General features: G+C 32.9%; 1 protein-coding gene across 1 annotated transcript; it reads right to left on the reverse strand.

Annotated features, from left to right (window-relative positions):
* Positions 1 to 16829: 16829 nt before the first annotated feature.
* On the reverse strand, positions 16830 to 25119 carry LOC128197857 (uncharacterized). The gene is made up of 7 exons (XM_052880688.1): positions 24927 to 25119; positions 19374 to 19785; positions 19164 to 19290; positions 18808 to 19086; positions 17441 to 17545; positions 17234 to 17354; positions 16830 to 17176 (listed from the first exon to the last, which is right to left on the reverse strand). Exons 1-7 carry the CDS (start codon positions 25117 to 25119, stop codon positions 16830 to 16832), a joined length of 1584 nt encoding a protein of 527 aa, XP_052736648.1.
* Between the last annotated feature and the right edge of the window lie 1615 nt (positions 25120 to 26734).

Raw genomic sequence — 26734 nt, forward strand, 5'->3', positions numbered from 1 at the left:
AACATTTATGTTAGGGACCACTCTACAAACCAAACCACACTTTATAGAGCGGAGCACTGTACACTGTAGCTCATTAATGCATTTCATTCTCTTCTTCTATTGCCTTTGCCATTGCCATAACCCAACCACATCTTCTGTTTCCCCAACAAAACATCCTTATCTTAATGTACAATAATGTAATTGTACATACAAATTCTTTATTGTTAGGCTACATATTCATTTTGGTACGTTTTAAGGGAAACCACTACCTTTTTCTCATTTGCTTTCAGATATACACAATTTCTTCATGTCTTTATGTCTTTCCCTTGCTTTTTAAATACTAACATGCCTCTCTAAATATGGTATAAGTATAACAGGGACAAATTAAATTATATCTTTTTAAGGACACCAATTTATTAATTTAATTCTTCAATTATCACTATTTTTTATTGTTTTTCTGAAAATTTTATCATTTAGTTTTCAACTATGTAAATTTTTTTAGCTTTCTATAAATTTTTAAATCTGATAATACTATTATATATATGTGTGTGTGAGTATGCATATCCATATATGTAGAATTGTTTGTGTTGTGAAATGGATAGGATTTTACATATTCTTCTATAATTCCTCCCTTTAATATATCTTGTTTGTTAATTTAATATTTAATTTGTAAAACATAAATATTATAAAGATATCAAATTCTATGAAATCCACATTCAACAAAGTGTAAAACTTTACTTTATAAATATTTAAAAAATATATAATTAGTTTGAAAGATTTAGAAAAAATAATGAAAAAAAAGTTGTAAATTCAATTTTTTCATTAATAAAAACAAACAACAAATAATTGTCCATGTTTCGGTTATGGGGCTGAGTCACCAAACTCTCTCACAATTTTGTCTTCTTGCCGTCCGGTCTCGCTCCAAGCTCCATTGTCTTGCTCTTCCGTCTGGGAGGGAACCTGTCAAAGATCCTCCGATGCCAAAGTCAGTATACGAACCGTTTGGCAATTCAATAGAACAGTAATAAATGTGCAGTAAATGCAACCTATCTACCACTTACCTTTGATCTGTATTTATAGTTTTCGTCATGGGTTTGGGATTAGTGAAAAGTTAATCACGGTTCAATTCTAACCCAATGACTCTAATCGATATTTACCTTAAACCTGGTCTTAATGACCCAGAGAACCTACCAACCGGTTTAGTGTAACTGTCCGGTTATGTCAACTCAGCGTTGTCTTCTTTGGACCGTCCGGTCAGTATGGTACAGTCCATAAAAAATATTAATATTTTTTCGTAAGTAAATAAAATGTTTTATATTAGAAATTATCCAATTATATATTATGAAACGAATTAACACGGGTGGTAGTAATTTGTTACAGCAACAATTCTTTGGCTTGTTTCTTAGCTTGCTTTTCTTCTCTTTTTGTTACATTGAGAGTGTTGCAACACTTCTATTTATAGCAAAATTTGCCATGTTTTCATTTCCTTTCCATTTGAACCCTAATTCTTGTAATTTTATTCCAAATGAATTGGAAGTTCAATTTAATGGTTTGTTTGCACGAGATATACACATGTGATGACAGGATAAGATTTCCAAGTAATTCTTAAAATCACGTGATTCTGTAAATTATTTTTTGGAATAGTTAAGAAAAAGAATTTAATCAAGCTAAGAGTAAAAATTTCTTTTTATTTTATCCGAGTAAATGAATTTATGTGAGAAAAAATTTGAGTTGAGATGAATTTCTTTAAAATAGAAGACAATAAATTTATAAGTCATCTTTTTTTATTTGAGACTTAACTTTGTCGTATTTATTTAATATGAAATATAGACTTTCAATTTAGATTTTCAATAAATTTATGGATTTATAATATACAAATTTTGCAAATTAGTTTGCTTAAATCTTAGATAGTCTTATATTAATTTAATTGGTTCCATGGTAGATGTCTTTAAACACTGAGTCAAACATGCTTACTCAAGATTTATATACAAGCTTTATATTTTCGTAACTTATCTAATGATATATTAGGAAGATGCTTCATAATATTAAAGGAAGAAAGTATATTTAAATCATCTTTGATTTTGGTTCCTAAATAATATTATACTATTACCTATTAGAACGTGCTCCTAAGTTGAGAGATGAGAGAGTTTTTGTTTTCACAGGTTATGTCTTCAACTAAGATGACTTTCTTATAATCAATTATTGCATTGAATTGTTCACTTTAGAACCTGAAAGTCTTATTACGATTTTGTTATTTCAAAAAATTAATAATATATTTAAATTGTTATTATTCTTAAATGTTAAGTATTGTGAGACAATCAAATGTATAAAAAAATCTAATAATAACAATGTGATTGAAAACATCGTATTGAAAATAAAGTACTATGTTGTATAAAGTTATGATTAACATAGAAAATTATAGTTTAAGCGAAAGTATTATGTCGTATAAAGTCATGATCGACGTAGAAAATTATAGTTTAAGCGTTTATTTGGTTATCTACATGGTAGAATATATTATTTTAGTGTAGTTTATATATTATTTCGTGATTAGTAACTTGGTTTTAATTAATATCCATATGTTTATCCTTTGCATACGTGTAGTGAAAAAAAGTTATGTATAAATAATAATTTGATATTTTCGATCTTTAGTAGAAAAACTAATAAATGCACATTCTATTACATGGATTTACTAAAATAATATGAACATATCATTTCAATAGTTTTTAATTAATAGAATTACATGAACTACATATTATGAACAACTGAATGATTTAGAAAAATAAAAAAAGACGAAGTTATGAAAAATATAAGAACTTATGTAGTGAGCTATCCTTGCTCAAACCACGAACACGAATTGCATCCAGATGCTATTCAAACTATTAGAATCATGGAAGACTTGCATCAAGATTTGGAAACACTGATGGAAACTCATGTCATTCAAAAGAGAATTAGATAAGTGAGGAGTTGACATTTTAGTTACTCGTCATAAATAAACTCTCATTCGTTAACGAATCTAAGTGTGAGTCCAAGTCACGTTTGATAAAAATGAAAAAGTAGAGCAGTATATAAAGGTGAAAGACTCATTAACCCATTGTTTTATAGTCTTGTAAAGAGTGATGTCGATCTCTTATATAATTGACTCAGATGTTATTGGTGTTTTTGTAACCCACACGAAACCTCTTCTTCAATAAACCCAACATCACTAAGAATCATTCTAAGTTGCACTTGAACATAGTTTTTCTCTCTTATTCTTTAAAATATGTTAATGTATGTACACAACCCTCTATTTATAGAATATAAATGACTTTTATTTAACACACTACTTATCTACTAATCATTATTAAAAACAACTTATCATGTAAGCCACTCTAATAATTAGCATGTAGAAGAAGCAAGCAATATGAAAGTGTACTCCAAACTTCAACTCCCTGCAATCAATGTATTACAATGAGTTTTTTTTTTCAAGTTAGCTTAGAATCACATATATTGACGTTGAGAAAAAAAAAATGAACACAAGGTTGACTAATATTTTATATTCTTAAATTAATGTTACTTTATTTTTATATATTATTTTATAATTAATAACTTTTATGAAGGTTTTAATTAATATATATATTTATATATTTGTAGTTAAACAATTATGCATAAATAATAATTTGATGTTTTAGATCTTTAATAAAAAAACTAATAAATAAATAAAAATTAATAACAAGAGTAGAGTATCTTCGATGCTATTCACATATAAAAATACAAAATACAACATTCACACACATGAAATAACAGAATTAACAAGATAAAAAAAAGTTAATGTTTATATATATATATATATATATATATATATATATATATATATATATATATATATATATATATATATATATATATTCCAAACATAACAAATTAATAATAAATATATATATTGTTTCCATAATCATCAACATCGAAATCAGTGAGGTCTCTCTATGATGCATCTTTATTTATTTAATTTATTTTCTACTTGATCAGTCAGATTTTCAAGGAGAATGTAATACAAGGGTAAAGAATTTGAATCCCAAGAGTTAAACAATATTCCCAGATCTTGAAGGAAGGAAGAAAAGATTGATTGCATCTGCATGCATTATGGAAGAAAAGACCCATGACAGGTGTTGAATTGTTTAAGCTTTCTACTATGTGCATGTGTATCTTACCAGTAGTAGTATACTAACTATTATTTCAATACAATATTATGATAATATAAAAATAAAAAATTGATGAATGTTGTAAGAAGAAGGAGCAGTGAATAGACAAGTGTAAGGGTAGGAAAAGAAAGGGAGAGATGAAGGACACGCGCGGGTGAGTGTGGTGTGCATAAATTGATATGCATGGCGTGACTGTTGAAATGAAGAGTGGGACCCGCAGGGAATGAAAAAGAGGAACAAAAGCGCGTGAGGAAATGAAAAACACGACAAGAACAAGAACAGTAAGAGGAACATAGAACAAGAAGTACCCAGATTGAGATTTGGATTGAATTGTGAGTAGTGTGACCTTTGCAGGGCTCGAGGCAGCGTTGTGTTAGTGTACCTCGTCATCTGTGTTACCTATCCTTTTCTTTTCTCCACAACCACCACTATACATTTATTTATTTATTTATAAACACTTATTCTATTCTGTTTACTGTTTAACCTACTCTATCCTACTCTACCTACTTTACCTTAGCTTAGCTTCGGTGGTTTCCACTACACATCCCACACCATTCCCATAACTAACTCATTAAACCTAACTAATAAAACAAATCATTTTTTTTCTCTATGTAGTTTCAATTTATATTTCTTTATTGTTATTATGTTATCACTATCAATTTTTTTTATTAATAATCTTTTTTTGTTCAAAATCTTGTCTAACTTTATTCAATTTAATTTGAATCAACTATTAATTGTTAATGGCATATGCATATGCACATTTATAGCAAAAAACAAGTTTTACTTTTTGGTTTTCTTTCATTATCTAGGTGTAATTTCTATTTACTTTTATATTTTTTGTATGCTGTGACAGAGATCATAAGAGGATGAGAAAGAAGTAACTAATATAAAAAAATGGTAAGATGATTTGTGATGAACTATATGCACCAGAAAAGAGAAAGTATATAATATATATATATATATAATTTAAAAGAAAAAAAAAACTAGTAATAGACAGGATGAGTTCCAAGATTATGGATAAAAACGTTGTTGAATATAGACTAAGTTTGATATGCATTATAATAATGTTATGTGTGGCCCACAACTAATTATTAAAGTGTTTTTTCAATTAGTTGTAAGTGAAATTGGATATAATCTTAATGTATTTCATGTGTTTTATATACTTGCTAATTGTTTAATGATTTTTTTTTTGTTATTTTTAAAAATTTAAAGATAATATATCTTTTTTATTACACTTTTAATTTGATTAGCAGCAGGAGAGGTGAAATATGTTTAAGACTTATCTCATGTACTAGAGGTGGAGGATGTGTAAGTTAGAGATGATCTTTCAGTGGATGTTGAGCCTATTGAGAACCAAACAAAACAACTTAGAGGAAAAATTATCAGTCTAATAATATTTTGATGGATGTTTAGTGGTTTCATATAATTGTCCCCTATGTTTATATGAAGTTATATATGTGTGAATGAAAGGTGTGAAAAAGAGTTTCAAGGAGAAATTTCTTACTGGTGGCTTCAAGTATTGTTGGTATAAATATGTAGCTTATTTCTAGGGTTATCTTGACACTTTAATGATCATCCAACTCAAATAGAGATATATGAGTCAAGTGGTTAGAGTAGCAGGAGATCCTAGTCTGGAAGTCTTTCTCTAATTGGCAAAGGATGTTTTAACGAACTAACTTTGTGTGGTAGCTTTAAGTAGGTCAATTGTTCCATCACAAAAGTGTAGAATATATCATAATTCTATGTTTATATTATATCCGGATAGTCCAATCTAAGTATTGTCATGAGTAAGATGTTTGGATTGCTTTATGTGAAATATGACTCATATATGAAATATTAATGTATATTATGATTTGTTTTGTATCGTTAACTTATCCTTCTGTTTGTGGCTTGTTGATTTGTTCTTATATGTTGTTGTGTTGATTATGATCATTTGATGGGTATAAATAGAAGAAAATGATATAACTATGGAGCAAGCACTAGGTGGAGAAGGCTCAAATGTGCAATAGTTTTAGTAGTTAAATTCCTTTTACTTTTGTTTCGCTTTGTTTGATTAGAGGACCATTCCTGTACATAGTTTTAATACTTGTATGTAATATGTAATATATAAAATTAGTGTTTATGGTTAAATTAGATGACTGTAAAAGTAATTTTATATTCTTATTTTTTAACTCATATATTTTATTAATTATCTTATAGTTTCTTTATAGTTTTAATACTATATAATTTGGATGTTATATTTAATGTATATAACAAAGTAACATTTAAATTGTTTGCATTAATTTAACCAGTTTTAAGTCAAATAGTACTTTGAAATCTTATTTAACAAATTTTAAAAAAATTAAAAAATATATATATAAAATAAATTTCAATGTTATTCATATTTAAAAATTAAAAACAAATTTAACCATTATTAATTTAAACAATAATGTACTAGTAAATGTCAACTTACTTAAACACATTTGATACTAATATTCACCATTATTCTTTATAGATACTTTAATTATTCTACATTTATTTTAAAAAATATTGTAGCCACAAAAACTATTACTTACAAAATTAATACACGTTATTACTACATTTTCATAATTACTAGAAAGAGTAGTTTTTCTAAAAACAATAGTTTTTTTTTATTGGGTTAAATATGTTTTTAGTCCCTAAACTATCAAGCGAAATTGTGTTTAGTCCCTCTTTCAAACTAAGCTACATTTTGGTCCTTATCCTTAAAGAAACCTTAATTTTTCGCCTCCCCCAAATCAACGGCGTTAAAAAAAAGCTAAGCTGGCTAACGGTGTGTGCTAGGTCATTTTTTTTCTAACACTGCGTAATTTTTTGCCTCCCTCATCCCGCGCTTCTCCACTTCCCCCTCCGCCATTCATGGCCTCCTCTTCAGCCACGTCACCCACTTTCCCACCATACCCTCCGACGACTCTTCCTCCGTCGTTCCCACCCTCTTCACCATCGTCATTGGCTTCCTCTACTCCCCCTCTTTCCATGAATCCTTAGGCGCTGTCATCCCCTCCGCCCTCCACCCTCACTCTTCCGTCCTCGGGTGAAATAAAAATATTGATAGCAAAACACACAGTTACTACTATCACACATCCCTTCTACTAATCTATAGGTAAATTATGAGTTCAAGAACTCTACATACATCACATGAAACAATAGACTCAACTGGAAATGCAAACATCTATAACTCAAATGTACACAAGAACGATGATGTTCCTAGTGTGAAGTCCGAACACATTTAGCCGTCAATGAACTGTTTTGTATAAACACCGTGTCGCCGCTCCCTTGAAGAGATGACCCAGACATCAAAGACAACATTACAGCATCAGATACCAAAATTAATCCAATATAAATCAATTCACTATTTGTCTGCAGGCCAGGACAGTGATCGTTGTTGATGTCTGTGAATGTTTTCCGCACAAAAGTGATCATAGAATAGGATTGAGATCATCCTCGCTCTTCGATTCCGAAATTCGCCACCGCAGGTTTTGCTTTTGTGGCTGCAGGTTCTAAAAAAGCGAGTTAGGGTTTTGATGCGATCGATCTCGTTAGGTTGTCGGCGATGATGGCGGATGAGGGATTCGGTTACGCATGCTTCTTGGATTGTGACGGTAGCGCCATCGATGACGACAAGTTTTGCATCGATCTGGAAACCGTTATAAGCGTTCTCGACGAGGATAACGATCGCTCTGAGGTACAATTTTGTGTTTGCAACGAGAGTGTGAGCGCGCCCCAACGATTTCTCCCAATTTTTCAATGTTGTGAGGGGAAATTATTGTGAATTTCGATTGGATCGACGGCGAGCGGAGAACCACCCGAGGACGGAGTAGTGAGGGTGGAGGGCGGAGGGGATGACAACGCCTGAGGATTCATGGAAAGAGGGGGAGCAGAGGAAGTCGATGACGGTGGCGAGGAGGTTGGGGACAAGGAGGAAGAGTCGTCGAACGGTGTGGTGGGAAGGTGGGTGACGTGGCCGAAGAGGAGGCCGTGGATGGCAGAAGGGGAAGTGGAGAAGCGCTGGACGAGGGAGGCAAAAAATTACTCATAAATAAAAATGACGTGGCACACACTGTTAGTCAGCTCAGCTTTTTTTTAACGCCGTTGGTTTTGGAGGACGAAAAATTAAGATTTCCTTACGGAGAAGGACTAAAATGTAGGTTAGTTTGAAAGAGGGATTAAAAACAATTTCGCTTGATAGTATAAGCACTAAAAACACTAGTTGAAAATTTAATGATTAAAGAACCGTAAAAAAACACGGTAAAATTACGTTTAAAATTACAATGGAAGTATGCGGTTACTATTTTCTTGTAAATATATTTCACTTTTAATTCAAATGCATGAGGGGAACTTGTTATTGTTTTCATAAATTACCAATGTTTATTTTTTCTTTTACCAGTCTTCCAAAAAAACCAATGATGGAATAGTAATAAGTATTTTCATGATATAAATTAAAAAATTACAATATATGTTATGTTGATTAAATTATATTTTAGATTTCTGAAGTATTAAATACTTATAATGTTTTGTTTGATATCAGTGTTTCCTTTATAAATATATTAAAAACATATTAATAAAAATATATGTGAGTAAGGTAAAGCAAAATAGTAAAATAGTGTAGAAATATTATTAGTATGATAATATTGCAAAAAAATTTGTGCACAATATGTTTCAACTATTTTCTGACGGGTTATTGAGAAACAGGGCCCAATTTTTCTAATGAGAAAACAGGCCAAAGCCCGTTTGGCTCATACTTAGAAAAACTTAGTAATGTATATTTTTAATTTTATTTTCTGTATCATTTTTCATAATTATAGTGATGGTTGATTGGATGATTAATTTTTTGCATGTGACTATATTTGATCTTGTTTACAATTGATTGAAGGTTTGATTTTGAGCTTGTTATCGCATTTTAGATGGTTAGAATTATAAAACAAAAGAGTTCCTTGAATGTTTTGATGTCTCTTCTTCAATCTTTGGACTCCTTAGTATAACAAAAACTAAGGTAAAAAAAAGTTAGTTTTATTTCTACACTACAATTTTGGAATAAGAAAAAGTGTGCTTGTTTGCTGGAATGTAACATTTAAAAATAATGGATATTTATCTTTAATTACGCATTGATATCATTTTAATAAGCTTAAAAACACTTTTTACATAGGATTTTTTAATTTTAGAAAATTGACATTTTTAACATATTTCAATTCATATTCATGAGAGGTAATATGTATAAGTTACTATATCATGCAATGACTTCTTAATATTACTTCAAGCAAAACATAATAATGATAATAATAAAACTTAATATATATATATATATATATATATATATATATATATATATATTAGGTGTTTTATTTTTTTTACAATAACAATCAAATTATTTCATTCAATCAATTTATGATATTTGAAAAAAAAGTAACAACTTATAAGTACAATAAATAAGACAACTTGATAAATAAGACAACTTCTAAAAGTTTAGTTTTTAAAGTTGTAAAAGTGAGACAAATTATTCTATAAATTATTAATTTTAATCACACAAATGTTATCTTCAACATTTATAAAACTGTTAAACTTTAGGAGTCAAGAAACAAAACGTTGCAATTAAATTTCAATTAATCTTGAATTGGACTAATAACTAAATTTTAAAAACAAATATATTAATAATAAAAAGTTTTGGCACCATTTCTTTATTTGATTTATTTCAATATCCAACTTGAGTCCATATTGATGTACAATGTCGAAAATATTTTCTATGTTATCATTTCAACATATTTTATCTTAAGAGATAGTATTAAACTATAAGAGAGTTATGGCATAATTAATATAACTAGAACAATCAATAAGACAAGAAAATATAAAGTTATTTATAATCATCTAACATAACTATAAAAACAAACTTTATATACAAGCTATCTAAAAAAAAATAAAACTATAAACATATAACTAATCTCACAAGAGAGCTAAACATTTGTTGGTTTTCCTTCCAAAGCTTGCTCTACAGTCACCTCTTTACTCTCTTCTCACACCCATCAGATTATCATAGTTAAGACCAAAGCATAAGAACATACAAACAAAATGGTAAGCTGGAGATGCAAAACATTTCATAATATACTTAAACTTTTCACACATAATTAATATTTCACACCAAACCAACCAAAACATGCCAAGACTTTGATTACACTATCCAGATTAGTATGAATATCGAGCTATGATGGTTAATACCCTTAAGTGATAGCTGGCCCACCCCAAGCTAACACAAGGGGTTAGTCCGTTAACACTCGCCTAAGGCCAAGGTAAAGCCCATAGACTAAGATCTCATGCTACTCTCACCACATGCCTCACCCCTCTCTACTTGAGAATGGATGACCGTTAGAGTGATGAATCCCAAGACTGAGCTTCTTATATTCATACTTACAATACTTGAAACCATCACCATGAAGGTCCTCCTTGGAAATCATTTCCACAACTTTCCATTCCATACATATACATACACACAGAACTTTATGTATCATAATTGAACCCAAATTAAACCACTTCACATACATCAAAAGATTCAAAATAGTGCATCAGAAAACACATGACAGACCAAAACTGAAGAACCCAAAAACTGGCTAAGGGACGCTCAGCCCCCAAAAAGGGACGCTGAAGCGCCAAACTCACTTGAAAAAGGGGCACTCAAGCCCAAAGCTTGCACAAAAAAGGGCGCCCAGGAGGCACTCAATGTCGCACCAAAACCTAAAATACCTTTAATCTGATAAGTTCTACCCTTTATACAAGTTCAACTAGTTATTAGGACATTCTAGACATAAAGGAACAACTGGAAACACACTTCCAACTCAAATTAGCTACCTGAAACCCAACTTATCGACTCCAAACTTACCCAATCTCAAATCTATCTATTCTAACACCAAATTCTGCAAACTGAATGCTTGAACAAGTCATAAATGACTCAACCACCAACCTCAAACCATCCCTTTTTGCACAGAACTCTTAGTTTAGAATCCCACCATTCAAAACCTCTAAAATTTGGGTTTAAAACCTTCTAAAACCTCTCTACTAGCTAACACCTATTTATAACTCATAAATTTAACTATCTATAATGTCTACATGTTTTAAATGACATGAAATCATATCTGAAATATTATATTACCCATTCCAATCATTTTCTTACAATTTTGCTTATTAAGACCTCTATTTCAAATACAAAACCATTTTTTTGGATACTTGTATTTCTTGGGTCTTACAATGCTCACTACCCCTTACCCATTTTAGCCAATTCCAATTATTCATACAACATCACATATGTTATTCACAACATCAACAACATCAGATCCACAACATACTACTTACTCAAATAATTACTCTACCAAATCAACATTATCCAATCTCAAGTAAAACTAGAACGCATATCACAATTACAATTTCATTATCATATCATCCAACCAAATACAAATTATACGATATAAATTAAATGTAGGACTAGAACACTAGCTTCCCTTACCATATACAAAAACAACGAAGTTCTATAAAAATTGAACCCTTGCTTAGAGCTCAAGGAACTCTATAAATGCCTACAAATCGTCGAATTGAAAACGAAATGAGTCCTTAGGTTCTCAGAGTACCCAAGAACTAGGGAAAGAAGCCATAAAATGCATACGACGAAGAATCATTTTGCGTAAATTTCAAATTAAGAACGAAAAAAAAAAGTCGAAACTTGTTGTATATTAGAAATTGATCGGATAGAAGTAGATATTACTCCGCCGGGACCTCCTAAGAAGTTTCTAATTGTCAAACAGATAATCGATGAATTATAATTTTTAGAGAGAAGCGAAAGAAAGTTAAGAGAAAGAGTTTTAGAGAGGTGATTTGTGTTTTAAGTAATGAGACAAATTTAAGATATTCTATTTATTTTATTAAATTATTTTAATTTTAAAACATTTGTTCTTATTATTTTAAAACATTTATCAATTCTAGTATTGTATTTTGTAGATTCTTACATATTTTCTCACGAATTATTATAAATTTAAAAACTAAATCAACATTGATTATGAAATTTGAAAAAGAAAACATTTCATAAAATTTGATTGGGTTAAATATATTTTTGATCCCTTAACTTTCACCGAAAATTGGAATTAGTCCCTCTTCAAAACTTTGAACTAATTTAGTCCCCAAACTTTAGAAATGTGTGAATTTAGTCCTTTTAACCAAATTTTGTTAACTTTATTTGATGTTTTAAACGCATTTCTCAGTGAACATTAAAGCAAAAATGTGTCAAACGGTGTAAACAACTCAAATACTATCATGAAAAGCACTTGAAACATCAAATAAACCTAACAAAATTTAGTTAAAAGGACTAAATTCACACATTTTTAAAGTTTGGGGACTAAATTAGGCCAAAGTTTTGAAGAAGGACTAATTCCAATTTTCGCTAAAAGTTAAGGGATCAAAAACATATTTAACCCAATTTGATTAATATATATACCTCCCAACAAGTTCTCTATCATTTTTAATAAGAAACATTCAGAATTTTTTCATGGATGGATTAAAGTATTAGTTAGAAGGTCCACTCGTATATATATTTTATATATAAAAGTAGAGTAGTTTTGTTTTGAAGTGGCATATGATATGATATGATATGATATTATATGATATGAATGTGTAGAAATCATGAATAATAATTGACATTGTGGCTTAAGAAGTGCAAGTTGTATAAAAGGTTCATCTTTTTCTTTACTTTGAGATTTGGCATCAATAATATAATCGATTTTCTAAATCTTCACATGCATCAGAGTCATACATTTTCATTATTACTACGTTCTTTAAGAATCTTCTTGAGCTCATAACCATGTCCAAATCATGTTCCATTTTCGAACGCAATAAAACACACTCCGCCGTTCAAATATTCTTTTTAATTCCATTTTCCCACTTAATTAATACATCCCTAATATTATTTTATCATAACATTATCACTTAAAAAAAATCTCATAATTAATATTATTACCGTTACTATTTTTACCACCACTATTGCATTACAGGTTAGCCTAGTATTTGCTAAAGTCTATTCAAAACAAAACACAAACACTTTATAAATAATATAATAACAAAGTTTACGTATGAAGGTTTAATATATAAATATATAGATGTTTAATTACTGTTTCATGGACCGATTGACCAATATATCTTTTGATCCATTGTGAAACGTTTAATTGGTTAGTCAATCATACTATAAACAAGATTAATAATAATAATAAGTATGTTAATTCTAATCCAAATTATTATTATAATGAATCATAGGCCGACACTAATTAATAACTCATTCGAAAATCTATAAATACATGATTTTTCAGATAATTATTGTTACAATAAAAAAATGACTCAAAACAAAACTTTAACTTAAACTTAAAACTTGAAAATTCTTCATAAAAAAACACTTAACATTGACTCTATATATAGAAACAGTATACTTAAATTAATAAATATTTAAATAAATTTATAAACCATTAGAGTGACTTTTACTGTACCAAGTAAAATAAACCAACATGCATGAATAAGTTAAGAAATAATATTTAAACTTTTTTTTCCCGAATATTTTGAATATATTACAATTTTACATTTTAAAAAAATAAAACAACTATACAAAAAGATGCTAGGTTAAAAATATGAGAGTTTACGAAAGTGATTTTATGAAATAAAGTATATGTTTAGTATTTGGTGTTGCTATCATTCTCTGAATTCAACATAGGGAAAAGGCAAAAACATTATTTTTGTGAGGAAAATGAAATGATATGAAGTAAGGTTTAAATTGAAAGTTTGTCGTGACCTTGACTTTTGATATGAAGACGAAAAGTTTTGATGAAAACATTGAGATGAAGTTATTAGTGTCTATGGTTTGGTAGTGAAGACAAAATGTCATATTAATGCACAACAACACAAACGTGTATGAGAGGACATAATAGACATGAAAGTTAGGGCATGCACGCTAGGTAATTATAAAATGAATAAAATCAATTATTTTAAAATTAGAATGCGTGGACACAATTCTTTAATCTAGGGTTAACTCAATCCCATGTGATTCAGTTGACAATACACACTCAAATTATTGCAAAAATATCAATGCATTGATATATATTTTTTGCAAAAATATCAATATATCATGTTGAAATTTGAAATGAAAAAAATAAAAAAAATTAAGTGCATATAAATTTCAAATTAAATATTTAGTCTCTTCACATCTACAAAAGCTTGTTAGGATCTCGCGGGGTGACTTTGAAAAACTCAAAACCCTAATTACAATGGTTTAAAAGAGGATTAGAAAATATTAACAAAAAAAAAATGAAAAATTAAACTTTCTTCTTTATATCTAAGACTGAGAAACATAAAGAAGACAGTTTTCCTTGTAGGAGTCAAATAAGAAAAATTTCCTTTCTCGATGATCAATAGGAGGTTGTTCGGCGATTTTTTTTTGGAATTAAATATTTTAATATAAAAGTAAAGAAATAATGAATAGTTTTACGTTAAAAAAGAAACAATATAGCAAAAAGTTAAATTGAACATCTTTTCAATATAACTTATTTATTTTCGTTAATTGTTGTATTTACTTAATAGAGAAGAAATTTTTGCATTTCCCTATCCAAACATCTAGAACATCCTTTGTTTATATAAAAAATTAGAATAATTAACAGTGAATTAAACAAGCTAAGATTCAATGTAGCTAACTCATCTAGAATTCTACAGTGAATTGGACTTTTGAACTGGACCATTAATAATAATCTTTATCATAAAAAACTTCCCAACATCAATGGTCTTCCCTATCTTGTCTAATAAAACGAAGATATAAAAAATAAAAAAACAGAAGCACTCATGAGGACACAAATCTAGATTTTTGAAGTATAATTATGAAATATGGAATTTATACTTAATTTAATCTCATATAATGAACATCACATAATGAAAACATCTCATCACTATAAAAAAAAATAATTATTATCGACAATCAAAATATGTCGACAACGTCCAAAATCTATTGGTAATGTCATTTTTCCGACGGCTTACCAACAGAGTTTTGTTCGTCGATGATAACGTTGTCGGTAATATTTATCAAGGGATTATTATGACCGTCGGTAATTACCGAAGGTCAAATCCGTCGGTAATTATCACAAAAATTCGTTGATAAGTCTGTCGGTAAATATTTCGATCTGGTTCATCTTCTTTCTCTTTCCCCTTCTTCAGTTTCCTCAGATTTTATTTTATTTTATCAAACTTGCTTCATTCCTAAATCAAAACAACAATCCAATTCATTCTAAAAGCAAAATCAAAGGCTCTACTGAGGTTCTCCAATTGTTTTAGAAACCCTAAAATTGGGAAAAATCCCCAATTAGTTTTTGAGCATCCCGACGGTAGCACTACTCCGCATGGTTCTCCGATGGCAGTGATTCTTCCACGGCAGTGGTGGCGTTCTCCCATGGCAACGGTGGCGCTCCCCAACGACAGTAGTGGCGCTCTCCAACGGCAGCGGTGACACTTTCCAACGGCAACGGTGGTAGTGTGGGAAGATGGTTGCACGAGAGAGAAAAATGGTTGCAGAGAAGGTGAGAAATGGTCTTGAGATGAGAGGAAAGAAAAAATGAAGAAAGTGTTTTGTGAGATAGAAAAATATAGTCTTCTTCGCACAGAGAGAGAAAAAATGGGCCGAAATTTTGCCATTCTTTTTACCGACGGATTTACCGACGAAACTTGTTCCTCGGTAATTATCGAAAGCTTTACCGACGAATTTTGGCCGTCGGTAACTAAAATATGTATTATCAACGAAATTACCAACGAATTTTGTCCGTCGATAATTACCAAAGACTTTACCGACAGATTTTGTCCATTGATAATTACTGAAGGACACATATCTGTCGGTAATTACATTTTTACATCCGTCGATAATGCATCATTTACCGACAAAAATAATTTTATCGGTGAAATTTTATCGGTAATTCCATGTATTTTTGTAGTGCATGATGAAAACATCACACATATATGAATTTGTTTTATTTTTAATTAAATATTATTTTTATTCCTATTTTTATTGAATTTATTTATTTATTTTTATGTCCAACAAACTCGTAATTATTTTAATAATATTTAAATCGTTAATACAAGACAAACACTACAAAAAAGTAGGGTATTACCGAAGGCCAGAAGCCCTCGGAAAATGCCAAAGGCCGTCGATAATGGGTGTTTACCGAAGGCTTATCGACGGCCAAAAATCCTTCGGTAAATCTCTTGTCGCTAACAATTACCGAGGGCTTCTGCCCTTCGGTAATTACCGAAGGGCAGAAGCCTTCGGTAATTACCGAAGGGCAGAAGCCTTCGGTAATTACCGAAGGGCAGAAGCCCTCGGTAAAGCCTTCGGTACGGTGCAGAGAAATATCTGTATTAATTGTTTTGCTGTTCTACCACACATACCTGCATATCATATTCACAACACACAGACCTGTATAACAGTTTCAATTTACAAACAAGCAGACCTGCATATATATATTGTCCATCCCAAAATTTTATATTCATTGATGGAAAAGCATAAAGTACTATAACATTATTATCATAATGTACTAACATCAATTATATTCTAACAATATCATAATAACATTTAAATGTACTATGATCAATAACAAAATGAAACTAAAAATCTACATAGTCTTCAGAAAGATGTTCATCCTCCTGGTCATCTGTAGATGGCTGGACTGGTGTGGGCTGGACTTGTGTGGGCTGATGAGGGACGGCGGGTGACGGGGAGGGTCGTGGCTGGGTCGGAGGGACAATGGAAGGAGTGTCTGAAGTTTGAGGCAGCGCTCTCATGACCAGGGCCTTGAAGCTTGAGAACTCATCTCTCAAGTCACTGTATTCTTCTCTCAATGCACGGTTTTCGTGGTCACGTTGGTCCAGTAGCTGTGTCAAGCGCTGGATGGCCTCGTCAGCAGAAGAGGTGGAAGAAGAAGGTTGATGCTTCAGTGTACCTCCTTTCGATGCTGTATAGTTTGCAGCAAGTTGTCCTGCACCGTAGACTCGTCCCTTTTTCTTCCTACCAACGACATCGACCCAGCACTGTGTCCTACGGATGTCGTCATCTGTATTACTCGTATCATCCGGTGTAGGAGCTGACCCATGTTCGGATCTAACCTGTGAAAGTCTCGTAGAAAAATCTTCCTATTCAAACAATAAAAGCAATGTCAGAGAATGATACAATAACATAATCATGTGGATTACTAATACTAGGAGTGCTATTTGCTTACATGAGTCTTGCGAGACCTTTCATCAACGAATTCATTAGTGCCCTTCCGAACATGGGTCTGTGCAAAGACCTCGTCAACATGGACCGCTCGTCCAAGAGCTTGTGCCTGTAACATAATTTAGACTTAACATGGAATCTAATAATGTGGAAACCAAAGGAGATAAACCCAGCTTTTTCCAATCCAAATTCCAAATTTAACTGTGACTAAAAACCAAACAGCAACTAAAATGTACACTGCAGCAGCAAAATGAGTAGAAAAATGATGGTTTCAGTGGTAAAAATGAGTGGCAGTGGTTTTAGGGATCAAATGACACCTAAAGGAAGTTTATATCATCATATTGAACATGTAGAAGCAGTGAAACAAGCAAGAAAAAATCTACTGCAGAATTTCAGTTGTGCACTTGCTAAAAGTGACCAAAATTTGGTGATGTAGCAAGTATATTTCGGTTTGGCTCAAAATTGACCATATGAACAATAGAAAACAACTTTCAATTCACCAAAAATGACTCCATAAGCAATGAAACACAACCATAACAGTCAAGCTCTCAATATGAGGTGTGCACTTGCAAATTTAAGGCAAAAGTGATGGTTCAAAAGGTGATTTGGTACATTGGCTGGAGAAAGACCAAATGAACAGTGCTAACAACTTTAAACCATCAAATTGAAAATGTTTAAGCACTAAGACAGTCAAGGGACACAATGCAGCAGAAAATCACAAGTTCACTTCCACATTTAGGCAAAATTTGGTGGTTTAATGGGTCATTCTGCATAAACACGTTTGGAAACATTATTTGATGGTTGGGGCAACTTTTATCATCAATTTGAACATGTTTAGACACTAAGACAGCAAAGAATCACACTGCACTAGAAAATCACTACTTCACTTCCAAAATAAGGCAAAATTGATGGTTTAGGAAGTGATTTTGCATATGAGCTCAAATTTGACCAAATGAACAGTGCATACATGTTTCAAATGGTAAAATACACTTGCACAAATGTGTAAAATGCACTGAAATGGACAGATTCAACAAAACACCCCTGCTGTAGCCAATTATGCAGCACTTTTTACTAAAAAAATTGCACTAGAATTCAAGGAAACACTGCAATCATGTTTATCATCATCAAATAAATTTGTTCAAAGTTGTAGATGCAAAAAAAATCTGAACAAAACAGATTGCACATGTCAAACCAGAGAAGTATTTTTATGCAGATTTTTAAATAAGTTTATGATGAACTCAACCACTCATTTTGCAATTAAGTGATTAATATGAGTTGCTACACCTTTAGCAATGCTTATCAACATCAAACATACTTGCACGATGCTTAAGAGACAAGAAAATCTGGACAGAAACAACTTGAAGAGATTACCATACGAATGGCATGCTCGTGAATCGTGATCGACCCACCAGTATGCAAGGCACCACCCCTTTCAGACGATCTGTTCTTCTGGGCTGTAGCAGACTTCTTACGAAACTCTACTGTGTTCCAATGTGCAAGCAAAGAGTTCCAAATAATTTCGCCCATCCAGTCAGGGCGCTCCCCTGCAATCCTGGCATCCCTAAACATCTCTGAGAGCCGATGAGATGCTTTCATGTGAAAATTTCTATGAATTTGACTTTCATGCTCAGCTTTCCACTGCACCTTCTTCTGTAATGATGAACAAAACAAAAATTGATTAAGACATGGTAAGATATGAATGATAATTAATTTAAAGTGTTCTTGACCTTAAAACGCTCCCAGAATGGATTTCTGTCGTCTATAGGTATGACTCCCCAAGTAGGCCATGGAGTCAAATACTGTTGCTTAATTGAACGTGTTATGGCCTGGGAAGCAACTCTGGAGGGAATAAACCTTCATATAAATAAATAAAAGTCATTTCAGTAAAGAAAGTTTAAAACATCAATCAAAGTTAAAACTGGGATTAAAGTATTTACCCTTTTCCATATGGCTCAATCCATGGTCGATCATGGAAAGGCGGGTCAACATCTTCAGCATCACCAGCTGAAGGCGGTGTAGAAGATGAGGAAGCTATAGAAGTAGGGTCAGGGGGAGGAGTGGGGGTAATAACCTCAGGGGGAGGAGTGGGAATAATAATCACAGGGGGAGGCAGAGGCTCTTCTGCATGGGTAGGAGCAGGAGGGTGTACAACAGGGGTAGGAGGAGGAGGATGTACTGCAGGGGTAGGAGAAGGAGGGTGTACTGCAGGAGTAGAGGGAGATTGTACTGTAGGGGTAGGTAGTGTACTAGGCACCCTAAGTACATACTTTGGGGCCTTCCGTTGCCTTTTTTTAGGCCTGGCTACCCCTTTTCCTTTATCAGGTTTATCTGAACCTTGTCCTGTCATTGCTGCATTTGAAATGTTTACACATAAAGTGAAACAATAGAAAAGAATAAGAAAGGATCACTATAAATTAAAGTGAATTTAAAATTACTACATGCATGACAATAATGAAGGATGACTACAAATGAAATATTGTAACCATTCATGTCTCTATTGAAATGATAGTTCAATTTGCTACAATATTTAAGATAGTCGAAATTCAATCATCGTCATCATGATCTTCATCTTCATCTTCATCTTCTTCATCATCATCTTCATCTTCTTCATCATCTTCATCATCATCATCATCATCTTCTTCTTCTTCTTCTTCTTCTTCTTCTTCTGCTTCATCATCATCATCATCTTCTTCTTCTTCTCCTTCATCATCATCATCATCATCACCACCACCTTGTGCAGGTGCTTCTAATTCATCTCCATCACCATCAGGGTCGCGCAATGCGGTTATAGGTTCAACTTCAATAATTTGTTGTGGTTGTGACATTTGGTCAAGTTGGTAGGCAACATCCTCCTCAACCTCATTTGAGTCAATGCGACCTCTAGGCTTGGTTTGTACTGCTACAGCCCAACCACGCTTGTCTATACTGCGGAATGGTGGATATGGCACGTAATAAGCCTGTCTGACATTAGTTGGAAGAATGAAAGGATCAAACGGTCTATATTTGTTTCTCAAGTGGAGTTCGACAATGTTAAACCTAGGATCCACTCTAGTACAAGCTCTAGAAGGATCAAACCATTCACAATAAAAAAGTACAACTCTGTTTGGAGAAGTAGTGCTGTTGTACTCTAGCTCATATATTTTTTGAATGATGCCATAGAAATCATCATAACAACCCTCTGTAAGGCCCTTGACGTACACACCACAATTTATTGTTTTCTTTCCTTTAGACCATTCATGTGTATGGAATTTGTAACCATTGATGAAGTAAGTGTGCCATTCTTTCACACATTTCATTGGCCAATTGGAGAGATGTCTTAACTCTTGAACCGTTGGAGTCAATGCCTGATTAAAAACCTACAAAGATACCAAATTCATTTTTAAAGCAAGCGTCAAATTAACCTTGCTCAAAACATAGGAAAAAGTATGGACCTGATTTCTAAACCATTGGGGAAACTCTGAGTGTATTCTAGCAGAAGCATTTCCTTCTACGACTTCCTCAGCCACAAGAAATGAGCTGGTACAAATGAAATGAATTAGTGTATAACAATGTAACCATTGCAAAGGTAAGAGTTGAATGATAACATACTCAAGGTACGGTTTAACTTCACTGCAATTGATTAAGACATGGACATGAGCAGAGTTGAATTCAGCATCACTTAACCAATGAGTGAATTCTTTCCCGGCATGACGGCCTAATTGTCGAAAAACTGATAATGAACCTTGACGTTGTTCAACTTGCCATTGCATTTCGTTTCTGACATTAGTGGGGGACAACAAGAAGTTTTTGAAATAATGTGAACAAAAATAAGTTGTCTCTCTGTGCAAGTAAGCTGCACAAATTGAGCCTTCTACTCTAGCTTTATTTTTAACAGAACGTTTGGATTCTCCCATAAACCTTTCAAAGGGATACATCCACCTGTATTGCACAGGTCCCCCAAGCCAAGCTTCATATGAAAGATGGATTGGAAGATGCTCCATTGAATCAAAGAATGCAGGAGGGAATACTCTTTCTAATTTGCAGAGGATAATTGGAATATTTTCGTCCATCTTTCTTAAGCAGTTTTCCTGTAGTGTCGTGCAGCACAGATTTTTAAAGAAGTTACTGATTTCTATCAGTGGATGTATCACGTGCTGTGGCAAACAACTAAAGTCAAGAGGGATTAAAGTCTCCATGAATACATGACAATCATGACTCTTCAACCCTTGAATAGTACCATTTTGAACATTGGCACATCTGGACAAGTTAGAAGAATATCCATCTGGCATTCTAAGCTCTTTGACCCATCCACACACTATTCTTGCCTCATCTTTTGACATGACGTAGCTGGCCTTTGGTTTCAAGAATCGACCGTTACCTTGCGCCTTCAACTCTAAGTCTTTTCGTGCACAATACAGAGGTAAATCTTTTCTGGCTTTGTCATTATCTTTTGTCTTACCAATAACATTCATAATTGTGTTGAAGATGTTGTCAAAGAAATTTTTTTCTATGTGCATGACATCCAGGTTATGTCTTAGCAAGTTGTCTTTCCAATAGGGAAGATCCCAAAATATGCTTCTTTTAGTCCAATTATGCCATTCTCCAAACCCTTCTATCCTATTGTGTCCAGATTCAGTGACTTTTGGATAGTCTTTCACTCTTCTCCAAACATGTGATCCACTCAACTTTGGCGGGGGCATATCCGTTTCAACTTGCCCTTTGCGAAATGCCTTTTTGTTTCTTCTAAAGGGGTGATCAATGAGCAAGAACCGCCGATGACAATCAAACCAACAACATTTTCGACCATTAGTCAATTGGAATGACTTTGTATGTTCCATGCATTGTGGACAAGCTAATCGACCATGGGTGCTCCAACCAGATAACATGCCATAGGCTGGAAAGTCATTAATAGTCCACATCAAAGCTGCCCTCATAAGGAAATTTTGCTTCCTTGAAACATCATACGTCCAAACACCATTCCATAGCTTTTTCAGATCATCAATCAAAGGCTCCAAATAAACATCAATCCCTGATTTGGGATTAGATGGACCTGGTATTATACACGTTAAAAACATATAAGGCTTTGTCATACACATCTCAGGTGGCAGATTGTATGGGGTAACTATGACGGGCCAACATGAATAAGGTGATGCAGACGCCTGAATGTACGGCGTAAATCCATCAGAGCATAGACCAAGTCTGACGTTACGCGGTTCACTAGAAAAGGACGGATGTTTACGATTGAAGTGCTTCCAAGCTTCACCGTCAGAAGGATGACGCAAAACTCCTGCAGTTTTCTTACCATCATGCCATGTCATGTGTTGTGATGTTTGCATTGAAGTGAACATTCTTTGTAATCTTGGAATAATGGGCAAGTAGAACATTGTCTTTAAGGGAATTGCTTTTTTCTGCCTCCGTCCTGCATGCATCGTATGATATCGAGGAGAGCCACAAAACTTGCATTCAACCAACAAAGCATCATTTTTGCCACTATCATTGTCATAGAATAACATACATCCATTAACACAACAATCAATCTTCTTGGCTTCCAATCCCAACATTGAAACACATCTTTTGGCTTGATAACAATTCTTCGGAATAGAATTGTTTGGTGGTGTCAGATCTAAAATCAATTTTGTATAATGATCCACTGCTTGATTGGGAACGTTCCAATTAGATTTACCAGCCAACAGTCTGATGGACACTGACAATTTTGACTCAGATGAACCTTCAAATACAGGTAGATTTGCCTCTGTCAGTAATTTGTAAAACCTCTGAGTGGCTTCATTTGGAGACTCTTCAGAATGACTACCGTTTGCTTCTTGTTCGTCATGTCGATGAAGACCATTGTTGACCATCTCTTGCATATAGGCAAATTGATCTATCTCAGATGTATGTACAACAGTATTCGAACCTGATGCAAGCCGATTTTGAACTCTATAGGAGGTCGAAGGATTTTCTTCACCATGAAATGTCCAAACCGTGTAATTAGGCATGAACCCTTTTTGGTATAGGTGAACTTTAATCTCTTCATCTTTCAAAATCCTTGTACATTCGCACTTCATGCATGGGCATCGAATCCCTCCATCAATGGCATAATAATGACTGCGTCGAGCCGTCTCCACAAACTCTTGAACTCCGATGACAAAAGATTCCTTCAAACCTCTCCTTCCGCTATAACAACGGTCGTACATCCATGCACGATGGTTGAGAAAATAGGCCATGTTCTGTGACAAGCCAAAAAAAAAAAATCATTGTCAAAACAGCAACACTCCATGCGACATAAGTAATAAACCTATTACTATTCAAGTCGAACATGGAAGGCAATTTGAACACTTCGGTTACTTTAGGTGAATTCCCAATTTCTCACCTATTAGTACACTTTTTTAGGTTTTACTTTAGAATAGTTTAAGACTAATTCTACTTAGTGTAGTTAGTGGAGTTTAGCCTAACTCATTCTTCAAAGTTTGTTTATGCTATTTTAGTTTAATTCAATTGGTGTGAAGTTATTTTCTTTAGTTCACTTTGGTGGAAGTTGATTGGTTAAAGTGATTTTCCTTTCAGCTATAAAATGGTCCCTATGTGGGCACATTCCTACACCTCCTACAAAGAGTGTGATGGGTGTGAGGGTTTTGGGTTTCTCTTCTTCGAAGTGGAAGAGAAGGTGGAATGAGTGAGGGTTGTGGGTTTTGTCTTATTTGGTTTGATCACATTTAGGGTAAAAAAAGTCAACCTCAGCAATCAAGCATGATCAATTTGAAAAATATTCTAACTCTAAAACAATGATATCATTAGCTTGGGAACTTAGAATGTCAATAATTGATACAAGTAAGAAATAACAGTTATGAAACACATAGGGAGTCAAAAGGAACGTAAGATATGTGCTAGAATAGATTTCAAAATGCAAGAACTGGTTATCACTGAATTTTCACATTAAAATTGGCGTAGTGCAATGCCTTTGATGCAACAATCAAAATAAGCTTTCTATATCACAAATCTGCAACTATACCACAAAAAATACTGAAATATTGGTGGTTTGAATGGTCATTTTGCACAAAAGTGTTTATAATCATAATTTTATGATTTTAGCAACTTTTCTTTATGAAATATGACTTGTACAAGCTGCCAGCACATGCTAAATATGATTAAATCAAAATATCACTGTTTCAATTGCTCTTTAACACCAACTTTAACCATTTTCACCAACCAAATTCAAGCATAAGAATCAAATTGGATTGTAATCATGTAATCTGACTCTAAGACAACAATTGAGATGTGAATAACACTCTAGGAGTGAATTCAAAGATGTCCAGAGGTGAGTTCTAAGCTGGATACATGAGAAAGAGACAAGATTGGCAAAATTACTTTTAAGCACGAGAATAGGGGACAAGAAAGTAGAAACCAAGAAACCTATAACATGCTACCTAGGCCTCAGAACAATGAGGTTATGGACTTCTAATACTTTAGCAAGTCATGAATAAGATTAAGTTATCATGACAAATTCAGTAAACCATTGTTCTTGCAGCAACAGCCCAAGTTTATGGCTATTGGTGTCAAATTTGCTTGAAATATGGTCACACTGCCACAGTCAGAGGCTTTGACTTCATTGACAGAATAAAGACCCTTGTTGAGTCTGAATGCCCTGGCGTGGTCTCTTGTGCTGAAGTATAAGCAGTAAACCATTGATGTCACCATAGACACCATTGTAGCCACAGTAAGAGCTTAATCTTTATCAAGAAAGCTGAAGTATAAGCACAAAACAGTTCTGCTTAGTCTCTATCTTGACACTTTGATTTTGATAACAAAAAAATACTCATAATGGAGGAAAGTTCCGACAGGTTGAAGAGATGGGGTAGTCTCTATCTTGGAGGAAGCCAGAAATAACATTCCTGCTCCATTTGACAACATCACCACCCTGCAAACATTGTTTGCCAACCAAGGACTTGATTTGAAGGACTTGATTCTGCATCTGCAGTCACTGTACTCTATTTTATACTTTTATTTCAAAAGTTCAGACATTTCAAAGTTTGCTTCCATATCCTCAACACCATTATTATTTTAATAGACATCCATGTGCTTAGAAACTTGAATTAGTTTGACTTATAAATAGATTGTTGTTGGGTACTGTGGAAGACAAGAGGATGAAGTGTTTCTATGGTGTTGAACAACTATAAGCTACTGCTAATAGGGCAACTTGGTTTAGAAAATTTAAACAAGGAAACTGATGAAATCTACTTGAGATTCCAGGTCAGTGTTTGACTATACCAACCCTCCAAGTGGTGAAATCTACTTGAGATTCCAGGTCAGTGGCAGTGCAGGGATTTATTGGGTTCAGTCCAGGAATGCTATCTCTAGTGATTGGACGGCCAGAGCAACATATGACACTATGGTGCAGCTTAATTATGAACAAAAAAACACTTCAAGATTCCAGGAACATATTCAAATTCATCTGGCATTCTAGTATTCAATTTGTTTCTGTTTAGTTACTGTCATCAATAGGAATGTTTGTGTGTACTGCTGTATGTGTCTCTATTGTTGGGGACTAAAATAATGGGAATTCATGTACTTTTCCATCTTAGATAACATGAATTTGGATAAAATAAATGTATCATCTCCTTTCTCCTTTATTGGTATCTCATATCTCATCTTTAATTTTCTCTGTTATCTCTTTTTTATTTTGCTCAATTACCAAGAGAAATGAAACAGGCGAGATTAGAATGGAAAAGTAGAAACTCTACTCTTCTTTTGTTGATAAAACTAATTTGTATTAGTAAACAAGGCATAGTACGAGGCTTACGTTCCATAATGGCTGCTCATAGTGGAAGATTTCACTCACACTCATACACTATAATTTGTTCTTACATGGGATTTCCAACACTTTTTTCTAGGTTCTAAGTCTAAAAACTCTTACATATTTGACAATCAAATTCAAACAATTCAAAACAAAGTTAGACAAAACTCAATGTATACAGTATCATAAACTCCATTCAACATAACTTAACATTCAAAGTGGACATTCACAACATTTTATAACAACATCAAATTCATGAAACAAGAATGAAAATAACATATCACATATAATCATGCAATTTTAGTTTAGGTGACCATACCTTCGCCTTTGTTATCCTTTCCTGCTCAAGTCTTCTTTGTAGACTCTCTTCCTCCCCTTCTGACCACAATTGCTTTAAAAACTCACCTAAGACATCAAATAGAAGTGTATTTAAGGTTATTCATTAGATATTGTTCCATTAATTTAATAACCACAGCAACAGTTTAAGCATTACCTAATAGTATCCAAAAAGGTATTTAAACACACAGC

Source organism: Vigna angularis, chromosome 7, assembly GCF_016808095.1.
Source record: "Vigna angularis cultivar LongXiaoDou No.4 chromosome 7, ASM1680809v1, whole genome shotgun sequence".
Lineage (NCBI taxonomy): Eukaryota > Viridiplantae > Streptophyta > Magnoliopsida > Fabales > Fabaceae > Vigna > Vigna angularis.

What these genes read in the sequence shown, in the direction of transcription:
- LOC128197857 (XM_052880688.1), bottom strand. Translation starts at nt 25,119, where the DNA reads ATGGTGTCTATGGTGACATCAATGGTTTACTGCTTATACTTCAGCACA. An exon ending in CTGTTGCTGCAAGAACAATG is followed by an intron (nt 19,786 to 24,926) that starts GTTTACTGAATT and finishes TTTCAAATGCAG; the next exon opens with CAATGACAGGACAAGGTTCA. An exon ending in ACGAGCATGCCATTCGTATG is followed by an intron (nt 17,546 to 18,807) that starts GTAATCTCTTCA and finishes ATTATGTTACAG; the next exon opens with GCACAAGCTCTTGGACGAGC.